At 39.2% G+C, this 14,645-nt stretch overlaps 1 protein-coding gene across 1 annotated transcript; it reads left to right on the top strand.

Annotated features, from left to right (window-relative positions):
• The first annotated feature begins 4,950 nt into the window (after positions 1-4,950).
• Positions 4,951-13,914, top strand: LOC134640618 (extracellular calcium-sensing receptor-like). The gene is made up of 8 exons (XM_063492527.1): positions 4,951-5,099; positions 5,444-5,738; positions 5,848-6,137; positions 6,247-6,545; positions 12,146-12,351; positions 12,488-12,709; positions 12,795-12,918; positions 13,010-13,914. Exons 1-8 carry the CDS (start codon positions 5,041-5,043, stop codon positions 13,912-13,914), a joined length of 2,400 nt encoding a protein of 799 aa, XP_063348597.1. The 5' UTR covers positions 4,951-5,040.
• The last annotated feature ends 731 nt before the right edge of the window (positions 13,915-14,645 follow it).

The raw sequence follows: 14,645 nt of genomic DNA, 5'->3' as shown, positions 1-14,645 counted from the left end.
GTGGAAACCAAAAATGGTGAGGGCATAGCCGAACATATGAAACAGGAAAATACCGCCGTGTAATCCCTTTATTTCAGCAAAGTAACTGTATTCTGAATACCACCTTTTTAAACAGTAACTGTAACGGAATACAGTTACTCATATTTTATATTTTAAATACATAACGGCGGTACATGTATTCCATTACTCGCCAACACTGCTGATTAGTTCCAAAACACAAAAGAAAAATAAGTAAAAATAACAAAGTTTGTTGAGCAATGATAAAGTATTTAACATCAACTGAAACCAAGTAATTAAATAATATTGTGGACCTACACACACTCTCAGCAACACACACACACCTTAACTGCAACAGTCTTTCTCTGTTAACAAACACCTTGTTGCAGACCTGAGTTGTGGCTCGGGTGTATTGGGATCTAAAACAACATGGCCGCTTCACTTGTTGCCAAGCAGTAAAATAAAAAGCATGTACACACAACAGTACTCACGCCTCCAGGGAGTTCAAGGGGGAAACTGGGTCAAGGCCACCAGCAGGGCACGGCAGCAGCCGCACTCACAGTTGCTTTATCTACGTGTTCCCACGTTCCAACTATTTCTCCAGGCTAAATGATGATCCTCTAAATTTGTGACACGCCATTTCCTCTCCAGCTTACGAGTTATCTGCTTTAGGCTACGTGTTTGAGAATTACACCACGGAGCCAGGTACTTCGGATTTGAGGCCTTAGTTTTCACAGGAGCTACAGTATCCAGAGTCGTACGTCGTGAGGAGGTAAAATTATTAACAAGATAATCGACCTCTGTTGGAATAGCGTTCAGATAGCTGCTCTGCTCTATGTTGGTACAGGGCATTGAAGATGATAACAGTGGGTGGATTATATTCTTAAACTTAGTTACAGCACTTTCAGAAAGACATCTACTTTGATAAAGTCTACTCCCCACTGCTGTGTAATCAATTATTGTAAATGTAAATGTTATCAGGAAATGATCAGACAGGAGAGGGTTTTCAGGAAACACTGTTAAATGTTCAGTTTCTATGCCATATGTTAAAACAAGATCTAGAGTGTGATTAAAGTGGTGGGTGGGTTCTTTTACATTTTGAGAGAAGCCAATTGAGTCTAATAACAGATTAAATGCAATGTTGAGGCTGTCATTTTTAGCATCTACATGGATGTTAAAATCACCCACAATAATTATTTTATCTGAGCTGAGCACTAAATCAGATAAAAAGTCTGAGAAATCAGAGAGAAACTCTGTGTAAGGCCCAGGTGGACGATAGATGATAACAAGTAAGACTGCTTTCTGAATGTTGAGGTTTCCATTCCCTTCAATGCGCATGGCACAGTCCAGGAATGGCAAACAGTTATCCTTTTTGTCTTCCCTGGTGAACTTGATGTTTTTATTCACAGCTTTAATGTGAGCAGTGAAGGATTTCACTTCTTGGGTTTTGATTTTGACCCAGGTGTTGTCCATATATCTGTACCAGTAACTAGGTACTCCACTTTAAAAGAGCCAAGAGCCTTCCTTTCCACTTCCTCCATAAAGGTTGACTACAATAGGTGACACCGGGGAGCCCATGGCACATCCATGTTTTTGTCTGTAAAAACCCTCATTGTATATGAAATATGTGGTGGTAAGGCAGAGGTCTAACAGTGTGCAAATCTGATCGGCGGTGAAGTTGGTTCTGTCTTCTAAGGCGCTGTCTTCTTGTAGTCATTTTCTGACTGTGTCCACTGCCTCTGATGTAGGTATGCAAGTGAAGAGAGAGACTACATCAAAGGACACCTTAGTTTCATCTGGCTTAAGTGAAAGTTTCTGGACCTTGTCGGTGGAGTTGGTGGAGTTTTTGATGTAATGTGGGGTGTTCCCCACCAGGGGTGCTAGGATGGCAGCAAGGTGTTTCAAAATGTTGTTAGTGGCTGAGTTTATGCTGATAACAATGGGTCTGAGTGGGACCCCTTCTTTGTGGATCTTAGGAAGTCCGTAAATATAGGCTATGGCATCCCCTGGGGCACAAGTGTTAAACAAAATTCACATTTACCTCATGGTAGGGTACAACAGTTTTCCACTCCAGTCAATTGGCCGCCAACCTGAAAATAAGTTTGTCGCCTTTCTATGAACTCTGCGTCCAAACGACACTGTTGCTCATCTCTTCTCTCTCTCTTCCTGCAGAGTGCAGTTGGCTCCCCAGTTACTCCAACCCCCTCTACCCAAGACTACTTCAGGGTTGGCTGGAGCTGTAGTACATACCAATGACATTATAAAAAATAATGACATACACCTCAAAATACAAATACAAAGTCTGTGACACACAGTGGTGTGTGATACTGCATATTTTGGTACTGAGCCAGTATTGGCCAATATTTTTCAATTAATAAGATGGATGCGTCTTTGAATTGCTAAATCTCAATTAATTTTCATGACCTTAAGTGTTTCCTTTTTTATTATTAAATAGTTAAAGCCCAAGACATAATTAGGGCAAAGTTTATAATTAAATAGAAAATGCTTTATTATTGTGGCGGGGCAATCACGCCTCACCGGCTTAAAACCTGTGCTCTGCTTGTGTTGTTGTTGGTGGTGGTGATGTGTAGAGCTGGTAGCGGGAGAGCTGCAGCTGTTGAATGCACTGTTACAGCAACCGTGTGATTGTTTTAAGAATAAATGATGCTGAGAAGCATGAAAATGCCATTGGATCTGTCGTGGTGGTTTACAGTTATCATTTTTTCTGTTTTTTAGAAAAATCTAAAATAAAATAAAAATAAAATAAAAAGTGCACGCAAACCAGTAAACAATTTAAAACAAACAAGTACTGTTGAGAAATTATAATGCAAAAATTACAATTAAAATTGTCAACAACAAAAACAACAACTGGTGAAAATATAAATAATATGTAAACAACTTAACAACCCCCAAAGCGTCTAGGTCACGTCATGTGACAGTGCAACATCTAAACACAAGAGGTGGGAGGGGTAGCAAAGTGTGCCTGCTCTCCTTACACAGGAGCGGCGAGTCTGGTGACCTGGCTGTTTCGTCTTTGCCGAAACCACAGCATTGCAAACAAGAGCAGAACTTAAAGCAAAGAATCGATCTCATCAAGCTAGTATCGATCTGATACCGATGCCGTCTTGGTATTGATACAATCGATTTTTGGATCGATCTACCCACCACTAACACACATCACATACCTTACAGGCCTTTATATACATTCTTGAACACAGTGAACATTTGTATTTAACTATCAAAATAAATGAACTACTTAAATAAATGAACTATTTATACAGCCAGGGCTACATACCTAATGTCAGTCTTATCCCCTGGGTATTCCATGCCCCATAAACATCCCGTCCACAATGCATCAAAACCTACGTCACTCATTCACGCAAGGTCAGCCATCAGATGCTCACTCTCAGGTGTTCAACCCCCACCATGATAAGATGGCATTTTATGGAGCATACAATTGATCTGAATGCATTATTTAAACTAAATAACCTAAAAAAGTAAGTAACCTAGTTTGCACATTTTGATTGTAATGCTGCCTCACTTTCCATTATCGTGAGGACCACATATTTAAATATGGCTCACTTTATCTCAGTTTTCCCCGTTGTTTAGTTGTGTTTTAAAACATTACTCTAGAACAGCGGTCCTCAGCCACCGGGCCAGTCCGTGAGTTATTTGGTTACCGGGGCGCGAGATTTGAGGCTCGGTTGTGACATTTATGGCTTTCAGGGTTTTGATAATTATTTTTGTATTGTTTGTATTGTTAACTATGTCTCCCTGGGTCTTTTCACATGTGTTAAGAATAAATCTTCTTTATTTTGGCACCAGTACTGGTTTTATTTCGCTATTTATCGTCGACACCTTAAAAATATTATCGGACATAAACCTTGAGTGGGTTTCCTCAAAGTCCTCCAAATGCTGGATGAACATGTGTTTAAAATATAACTTGGTCAACTAGTGATCACGACTACAAATGTGCTATGGAAATGCAATTACCTTACGCGTCTGTCTGCTAGTACTTGTGCAAGGACAAGCATCCACAGTGTCAGAAAATAATGCAACATTAAGTAAAGTGGAATCCGTTTATTATGAGCTAACTAAGATTAAAACAGCTATCAAAGATGGAGTGGAATGTCGTGAGAACAGAGAAGCACCTGAGCTACTATTTTAGTGAGGTTAAGAAACACATAAAAATCCCAAATATGCAACATTTCCTCCCAATGCTTTGAATGCAGACTAATGAATGACTTTTGTGCTCTAAATTTTAATTCCTTTGTATTACTACAGATAGTAGTTACAGAGTAAAGACAATGTTAGTAGTAGTAATGGTTATGCAGTACTGTCATATAATAAATCCCGACGATTCCAGAATTTTCTTGCAATTTACACTTTCCAAAAAATATATTTAAATTATTAATACTATGATATTTTTCTGTCTTAGGTATACCAGCATAAGATCGTGTGTGAAAATATATGTGTTTCTCCACCCAAAATTGGTGCAAAAACAAAAATATACACTCTTTCTGCTCTATGAAACATTACTTAAGGATTAAAAATCTGTTGATGTTCCAATCTAAATTAAATAAAGCTGTATTGTATCATTTGCCGTAGCCAGTTATTATGAGGGAAATCTTGGGCCCAATCAAAACCATATTGTGAAGACTTGGAATGTCAACACTATGTAAGGGTTAATCCATGACCACATATTCTCAAGAAGGTGAGAAGATGACAAAACCCCTTTGTTTGAAGACCTATATAAACCAATGGAAACAATGCGTGCCCATATACAGACAATTTTAGATGGAAATGGAGATAGCAGCTCTTGTAATTGGTCTGGTATTGGCTGTGTGTTTGTTTCACCTCAACTCAGCTGTTGCCTTTGCAGTGTGTCTAGATGGTATGAGACAAATGACTAGGCATATAGGAGCTCAAGCTGGTATGACGACATCCTCTCTGAACTGCAAGCTGCAGGGAAGCACTCGTCTACCTGCATTTTCAAAGGATGGGGACTTTATTATTGGTGGTGATTTTTCCCTTCACGTCTACATGAACACAGTTTACAGTGACTACACCAGCATGCCTGAGCCGGCAAAATGCAAAGGAAGGTTAGTAAATAGGAAAGTCAGTAATGGGAAGAAGAAGGTGTAAAAACATGTTGGACTGTACGGAACTACATTGATTCTGTGTAGTGTTAAAAAAATGTAAAAAAAATAGTTTTTTATTCTTTATAAAAAAATGTGTTGTATTTTAAAAAACAGAAATTATACAATATGTTAAATAACAGTTTTATAAAGGAAATATAGGAAAGGAATTATATTTAAAAGGAAATGAAAAGACTTTAATTTGTTTAAATTTCCTGTTGTTGAATTTTTCTTTATTTTCATTTTTTAACATTTAACTTAAACTAAATCTACAGTCTATAGTCTAACAGTGACAAAACTATTTGCAGCCTTTTCACCAGTGAACTGCAATCATCGCGTGCAATGGTTTTTGCCATAGAAGAGATTAACAACAGCACAGAGCTGCTGCCCGGAATCAGGCTCGGGTATCAGATCTATGACTCATGTGCATCAGTGCCTGTAGCAGTGCACATGGCATTTCAGTTTCTAAATAGCTTCGACCCTGTGTTTTCCATGGATAACAATTGCTCACATTCTGGTATGGTGATGGCTGTTGTTGGTGGCTCTGGGTCTACGACATCCATCAGTTTGTCACAAGTCATCAGGTCTTTTAACATTCCCCAGGTAAATGCCAATTTCCAATTTCTGTTAATTTTTGTATTTAAAATATGCCATGTGATATTTGTGTTTGCGATATTTTCCAAGTTACACTGTTTTATTTCTTTTGGTTTAGGTTAGCCACTTTGCCACATGTGCATGCTTGTCTGACAAGCAGCAGTACCCAAGTTTTTTCAGAACAGTCCCCAGTGACCAGATTCAAGCTGAAGCACTAGCCAAGCTAGTGAAACACTTTGGCTGGACTTGGATAGGTGCTGTTCGGTCAGATTCGGATTATGGAAATAATGGCATGGCTTCATTTCTAAAAGCAGCACAGAAAGAGGGGATCTGTGTGGAATACTCTGTATCTTTCTATCGGACAAACCCACAGAGCAGAATTCAGAGAGTGGCAGATGTTATCCGCAGGTTTCCTCATCAGAGATAATTATTGTGCATTGACTTGTTTAATTATTTGTAAAATAAATGTTTGATGATGTGAAGACATTTAAAACATTGCATTACATTGTCTCTCCAGGTCTAAAGCTGTAGTTGTTGTGGCATTTGCATCTTTTGGAGACATGAAGATCCTGTTGAAGGAGCTCACATCACATGAGCCTTCCCCACCCCGCCAGTGGATAGGCAGTGAATCATGGGTAACCAACTCAGAATTAATGAGGTTCAGTTTCTGTGCTGGGGCCATTGGATTTGCGATTCCGAAGTCTAGAATCCCAGGTCTCAGAGACTTCCTGCTGAATCTGTCCCCCTCACAAGTGGCTTCTTCTCAAATACTTACTGAGTTCTGGGAGGATGCATTCAACTGCACACTGACCAAAAGTAAGACATTTTTCTTGGTTTAAGTTATCTGATCAACTGCTGATGTCGGATGTTGCTTCATTGGTTGACCTATTTTAATTGAAAAGTTATTAATGGTAACCAAGTGTGAGGAGAAAATACAGGTGTAACTCGAAAAATTAGAATATCATGCAAAAGTTCATTTATTTCAGTAATTCAACTTAAAAGGTGAACGTAATATAAGATATAGACTTACTACATGCAAAGTGAGAAATTTCAAACCTTTATTTGTTTTAAGTTTGATTATTATGACTTACACCTTATGAAAACCCGAAATTCAAAAGCTCAGAAAATTATGATATTGTGAAAAGGTTCAATATTGTAGGCTCAAAGTGTCAATCTCTAATCAGCTAATTAATTCAAAACACCTGCAAAGGGTTCCTGAGCCTTTATCTCTCAGTCTTGTTCAGTAGGAATCCCATCATGGGGAAGACTGCTGACCTGACAGTTGTGCAGAAAATCATCATCGACACCCTTCATAAGGAGAGGAAAGCCTCAAAAAGTCATTGCAAAAGAAGTTGGATGTTCCCAAAGAGCTTTATCAAAACACATTAATAGAAAGTTATGTGGAAGGGAAAAGTGTGGAAGAAAATGGTGCACAAACAGCAGGGATGACCACAGCCTGGAGAGGATTGTCCGGAAAAAGGCCATTCAAAAGTGTTAGTTAGTTAGTTAGAGTTGGTGCATCAAGAGCCACCATACAAAGACAGATCCTGGACATGGGCTTCAAATGTCGTATTCCTCTTGTCAAGCTGCTCCTGAACAACAGATGTCAGAAGCGTCTTACCTGGGCTAAAGAAAAAAAAGAACTGGCATTTTGCTCAGTGGTCCCAAGTCCTCTTTTCTGACGAGAGGTCATTTTGCATCTGAGGTTGTGCTGAGGCTTTTATCTTTACACTGTTCCTGCAGCAGGGCCTCAAGTCTGGTCCAAAACTCTTCTCGCTCTCCTCCTTGCAAGACACTTTAAATCCTTAAAGCGTGGCCAAGCACAGTAGCTATCTTGGGCCACAGATGGTTGAGGGTAGCTACACGTTGTGAAGGTGGTTTTAAATTTCACCATGTAGTTTGAGTCATCATCGGAGACCTCCATGGTGTGATGCAGGTGGCAGAAAACAGATAAACCCCTGAACATGAGACATATGTCTCACCACCAAGAAGCTCAGTCACACACCTGTAGTAGACAGTTCAATAAAGTAATTATTAATCTACACAATAACTGTCAAATATCCATCCATTTTCATGGATGCCTGGATGTTTAACTTAATTGCTACACCTGGTAGAGCAGCCACACTGATCATTTTATTACAGATGAAAGAATTTAGACAGTTTTTAACTCTCAGTGATGCCGCAGTGATCATTTGGCTTATGGACATGCAGCGGAGTTTGGGCCCAGACAAGGCTAATGACGTCAGACTTAAAGAACGGATAGAGCTTTTTGAAGAAACAGTAACAAAAAGTTAAAAAATAGTTTGATTTACTTGCATGGCTCAAGGACAGTCGCCAGCTTTTGGAGTTTTACCAGCTCTGATGGAGTTATAATGACTAGCTTGTGCTTTTGTTTGGCTGTAACCAAAGTCTTGTTTGCTCCTGGTGTAGTTCCTCCATATTAGCAGGGCTGTCCGTAAGGCGTCTAATTTTGCTTGCTTTTCAGTGTCATAAAACTGTTGAATTTTACTTGAAATAGTCTTTTGGCACAGCAGTTGGAAAGTTGGATCACCTGACGCTAAGTGTAGTACATTTTCTAACCCCCTATCTTCTACCACTGATAGTGGTTTACAGTCTAGAGCAATCAATTTTGCGAGAGAATTTGTAAGTTTGTCCAATGTTGACTTACTAATTTTGGTCCTTAAGTTAGTCATTTCATCAAGTTTGGGCTGCCATCACCTTTTGTTGGTGCTCAGACTGCTAGCAAAATGTTTTGCATTTAGATGGTAACGTGAAGTGCTTCGGTGGTATGTGTTGAGACAACGCCAGTCTCTGCGATTCTTTTGGTCCTGGTAGATCACGCTGAGATGTTTCCATGTTTTACACAATCCTTTTATTACCCATTATTCTTACAGATGCATCTAGAGATCAGCACACTGCATCCTATGCAGTCCTATTCTGAAGGGTGATCTAAAGAATTCCATACAGCAGTTACAGTTATAACCTCTGGTCTCCTCCCCCCTACAGTAAACACCCCCACAATGGAAAAACAGTGGTACAGTGGCCAGAGGTGTTGACACCCTGACCCCCATTTCCTTTTAAGGTAGTGTCCGTTTGCCCTTTGTCTGCCCCTCACCCTCAGTAGCTCTTGCTTCCTGCCCTCGGGGTGGGTGTTGATCAGTTCTTTGTTCCCATTCCAGGCCTATTTCCTATTTTGTATACCCATTAACCGCCATAATGTAATATTACAAGAAATCCAAAACTATATTCCCTTTAACTCTGATGTATATTAGGAATCTATTCTCAACATATGCAAACTCCTTTTTCACAGTTTGCACAAAACCACACTTTCATCAAGCCTTCAGTTGGGTAGTTTTTTGAAATTAAATTTGCCTTTCATCCATCCTTCTTCTGATTCTTTGTAGCTCTGTTGTGTGCATCAGTGTAATTGATATACCAGGAAATTGTGCATTGACAAAAGTTAGCTTTTGCCTGGAATGCAAAGTGCAATTAAATGCGTAATTTTTTTAGTACGTTGTTGTTTTTTTCAAATTAATTAATCGCAATTAACACGTTAAATTCCGACTACTAGTTTTTAAATAACCAATTCAAAGTACTTACAGAACAATCAGGTGTTCTGCATTAAATAAGATAACATGCAAATTATTTTTGCTACTCCTAAAAATTATTTCTGTCCACTTTAACATAAAGGAGAACATCACAAGCCTGATACCTGCAGGCCTGAAAGCAGGAGGTGTATCACCCCTTGTGTGATACACCTTGCATCACACAAGGGGTTGCAAGCGGCCTTTGGTGCTGTTTTGGCAGCAAATGCAATATTTAGCAGTTGCCTCATTGTTCTGACACACAAAACACAACGATCGACTGCACAACACACTTACTACACACTCCTAACATGCTAATCTCTCACATCTCAAAACTCGCTCTCTCTCTCTTTCTCTTTCTTGCAGTCGTTTTCCCCCTCTTCCTAAACAACCAAAGCCATTTTGCCATATCATCTTCTGAGTGGTCGATATGGCACATTTTTCCACCAATAGGAAAGAGGTGTTTTTTCTTTTCTTTTTTCTTTTTTTGATCGCAAGAAGAGACTGCTTTTGAGCGCTTAGAAAACACTGTTTTTTTTTTTCTGCAGTAAACATAACAACAATATTCAGGAAAAAAACATTGTGTGTTTTTGTTGTCATAACTCTGGTTTTATGTGGCCTATCAACACAATTTAAAAACTGGTACATACTTTGAAGTTCACACTTTTAAAACAAAAATTGGAGACTCAGGGTTGACATAGCATCTTGTTGCTGTGTCATCTTAAATTGGTCATGTGTAGTTTGATTCATCATCAGATACCTCCATGATGATATAGAGCTTTCTGAATAAAGTAGTCATGGGGCGTTCTCGTGTAGTCAAGAGACGTTACCAGTGGGAGACCAAATACTGTTCCAATTCAAAGTACGCATCAAGCCAAGATTGCGAAAAATTCCCGGATGTGTTCTCGCTCCGCCTTTTTTATCGAGCATGAATTGGTGGTGACTTGTGTGTACTTGGTACAGCTGAATATCCCAGAATGCATTTCGTTGAAAACCCAAACGCAGCAATGGCGGAGGAGCGTGGCTAAAAACTTTTAAATATTACTCTTTCTGGGTCACAAAACAAACTTTTAATTTATTTTCAAGAGAGAATGTAGCTGTGTAAGCTTCAAATATCTGCTCGACTTATCAAGGTATCAGATATTTCCAAACATGCTCCGACGTTTTCGGAGATGCCTGTTACCCACCAGCTCCATAGCAGACCGGGAGGTCGAGGATCACTAGAGCCAGCAAGTACAATGGACTCCTGGCACATCGTTTTGAACCCCCCCATGGTCTTTCGCTACTCAGGTTAAATATGATATATAAGTCTCTTAGATAACTTCGAAATGTTAATGTTTGGTTTATTTCAGTGTTTTATTCGTTCCTGAGTAAATCGGTTTAGCTGAGATTAAAGTTAAGCTTCACAACATATTAACCCTGGGGTCAAGGCTATAATTGGCCGTTTTTGTCTACTTTTTATTTTACCTCTATATCTTACCTTTAAAAACTGTTTATCTTGCCTTGTTTGCTATCATTATTTTCAGCACAACCTCAAATATCTGAAAATGGAGTTATTTTTTCATTTTGGCATGCTATATTAGCACAATTGATCTAAACTCAGAAAAAATTATCAGAGTAGAAAAAGTTATTTTTTTACTCTAAAAACCACAAACATGTTTAACGAATCATTTTCATAACTTAAAATGCAAATAAAAATGGTACATTTCTAAAAATTATGCACACGTTTTGCAAACAACAAAGTTATATGATACTATTTACCTAAAATGCAGCCAAGGCCTCAGGCGTTTTTTTATATAACCATTTAAATCTATTTACAGAACAATCAGGTGTTCTGCATCAAATAAGAAGGCACACAAATTATTTATGCCACTCCAAAAATTGTTTCTGTCCACTATAAGACATAGGAGAACACCACAGACCTAAACCCTGCACTTCTGACAACAGGAGTTCTACCAGTCCTGTTTTCCATGTGGGGGACAGTGTTTACACTGGAATCTGCCTTTGGTGGCTTTTTTGGAGCAAATGTGACATTGACTAGTATAACTAACACACAAAACAAAACAGTGACTACACTACACACTAAATATAGCCTCCAAACACACTCAACGTCACTAATGTCTCACATATGAAAACTCGCTCTCTCTTCGCTCGCCCGCTTTCTCTCACCGGTGTCACTCCTAAAACTTCCCCATCTTCATACACAACCAAATACCACATGTTGCCATATCATTTTTTGATTGGTTGATATGGCACAATTTAACACCAATAGGGAATGGGTGTTTTTTCTTTTTTCACTTGCAAGCGGGGAGTGATTGCTAGCGCTGTCTGTAGAAAACACAGTTTTTACCGTTTCTTCCCGCTGTAAACACCACTGTTTTGTTCAGAAAAAAACATTGTGTGTATTTGTTATCATAACTCTGGTTTTACGTGGCCATTTAAAAACTGGTATATAGTTTGAAGTCTGCACTTTAGACCCACGTTGAAATGGAGACTCTGGGTCGCTGCATTTTGTTGCTGTGTCGTCTTAAATTGGTCGACAGAGGGTTAATCACAGTTAAATTAAGAGGGGACGGCAGTAAAAACTCCGGACCTGTGACATCATCAAGTACGCTGGTGTTCCAATTGTACAAATTGCGAGTCCGTGCTTGCATTCTTGCGTTCTTGGCAAGTCCATACTCCCGTGCGTTCTCGGCAAGTCCGGACTCGCAGAGAACATGAGTACGGACTCGTGTACTTGAGAATTGAGAAAGGGCCATGGTAAACTACTTTATTCTTCCTCAGCCAATCAGAAGCACTCGTGTGATTGTTTACCCTTTTTGTAATTTTTAGATGCCACTGCAAAGAAGAAAGTATGTGATGGAAATGAAGACATACAGAATCTGCAAAACCAGTACACTGACACATCACAGCTCAGAGTTACTAACATGGTGTACAAGGCTGTGTATGCAGTTGCACATGCCATCCATAATGCAGTGTGCCAGGAAATAAATGGCACTGCAAAGTGTGACAAGTTAACCAAGTTAGAGTCCAAACAGGTCAGAAGAAATAAACATGTTGATGCCAGTGTCTTTCATCAACTCCAATATAAGTTGATATGTAATATTAATATTTGTTATTGAAATATTGCATAATGTTTTTCCTTTCCCCTCCCATTATACCTAATTTTATCAGATTTTAATTGAGCTGAAGAAGGCAAACTTTTCCCGAAATGGCTATGATGTGTCATTTGATGCTAATGGGGATCCTGTGGCTATTTATGAACTGGTTAACTGGCAGAAAAGTGAAAACGGCATGACTGAGATAGTGACTGTAGGGCTGTATGATGCATCACAGCCCGTGGGCCAGGAATTCCAGATTGACAAAAACATTACCTGGATGGAGGGTAGCATGAAAGTAAGCAGTCAAACTTTAGTAAACAATGATTACAGCTGCATAGTAAATATTTACGTTTATTCTGCAACCTTTCTGTCTTTGACAGGTGCCAGTGTCAGTGTGCACGGACAGTTGTCCTCCAGGAACTCGTAAAGTGTTGCAGAAAGGAAAACCCATGTGCTGCTATGACTGTACAGCATGTCCTGAGGGGGAGGTCAGTAATAGCACAGGTAAAGAGAAATGATTGCCATGCATTTAAAATGTTTCATTGTGTATATATGAAAATCAAGAAAATTTTGTATTTATTTGTTTTTTATCCAGATTCGACTGATTGTTTACCTTGTCAAAAAGAATTCTGGCCTAACGCAAACAGAGACACTTGCATCTCTAAGCCTGTGGAGTATCTTTCCTTTCAAGACATCCTAGGAATTATCCTGGCTACATTCTCAGTTCTTGGTGCCTGTCTGACCATCGTAATTGCAGCTGTATTCTTTTGTCACAGGAAAACTCCAATTGTCAGGGCCAACAACTCTGAGCTGAGCTTCCTGCTGCTCATCTCACTGACTCTGTGTTTCTTATGTTCATTAACTTTCATTGGAGCACCATCTGAGTGGTCCTGCATGCTGCGTCACACTGCATTTGGGATCACCTTTGTACTCTGTATCTCCTGTGTACTTGGGAAGACAATAGTAGTTTTAATGGCTTTTAAAGTGACACTTCCATGTAGTAATGTGATGAAATGGTTTGGTCCTCCACAGCAAAGAATGACTGTTGTGTCTTTCACCTTTATTCAAGTTTTAATATGTACTGTTTGGGTAGTAGTGAGCCCTCCCTTTCCAATAAAAAATCTAACCATGTACAAGGAGAAAATCATATTGGAATGTGCATTAGGCTCTGCTGCTGGCTTCTGGGCTGTGCTTGGATACTTAGGCATACTTGCTGCCTTTTGCTTTGTTTTAGCAGTCTTAGCCCGCAAATTACCTGATAATTTCAATGAAGCCAAGCTTATCACCTTCAGCATGTTGATATTCTGTACTGTCTGGATCACATTTATCCCAGCATATGTCAGCTCCCCTGGGAAATTCACTGTAGTTGTGGAGATTTTTGCAATTCTGGCCTCCAGCTTTGGTCTAATAATGTGTATATTTGCTCCCAAGTGTTTTATCATATTGTTCAAGCCTGAGAAGAACACCAAAAAATATTTAATGAACAAAAATCAATCATAGTATATCAGAGCTTCTAGTACTTGCAGTTATTGCAACATAAAGCTGGAATTGTACAAATTCAATGCAAAAAAAGTTTTCAATTTCTTTTTTAATTTTAAAAATCTCTTTATTTACAACTTTTTTCTGTTAAATAGCTTCAAATTTTACTTTTGAAGATAAGCTTTTTAAAATCATTTGATTATTATTTAATTTGTTTTTTGGTTTATTCAATCCAATAATATTTAATTTGGAGTAAAGTAAATAAACAGTTAACCACCTTTCACAATAACACTACATGATTCCGAGTTATTTTTCAATAGTTTTCAATTCCCCCAAGCCCCCACCAGAAAACTGGAACTCAAAATTTCAACATTCCATTGTACTCAGTAATAAAAAACATGTATTAATAAAGGGCAATTTAAAGCTGCCATCCATCCATCTTCTTTCGCTGTATCTGGGGCCGTGAGGGCAGCAGCCTAAGTAGAGAAGCCCAGATCTCCCTATCACTAGCCACCTCCTTGAGCTTGTCCGGGGGAACACCAAGGAGTTCCCAGGCCAGCCGAGAGATATAATCTCTCCAGTGTGTCCTGGGTCTGCCCCGGGGCCTCCTCCCGGTGGGACATGCCCGGAACACCTCACCTGGGAAAGAATGGACTCTATATTTAGACTTTAATGACACTCCCGGAACATCAGCTTCTGTTCTATGGGAAGCAGGGAAAGCTGTGATGAGAGGTTAAATAATTTCTTTCTCA

The sequence above is a fragment of the Pelmatolapia mariae genome, linkage group LG14 (assembly GCF_036321145.2).
Source record: "Pelmatolapia mariae isolate MD_Pm_ZW linkage group LG14, Pm_UMD_F_2, whole genome shotgun sequence".
NCBI classification, from domain to species: domain Eukaryota; kingdom Metazoa; phylum Chordata; class Actinopteri; order Cichliformes; family Cichlidae; genus Pelmatolapia; species Pelmatolapia mariae.
This window is presented reverse-complemented; position numbering and strand designations above follow the sequence as displayed.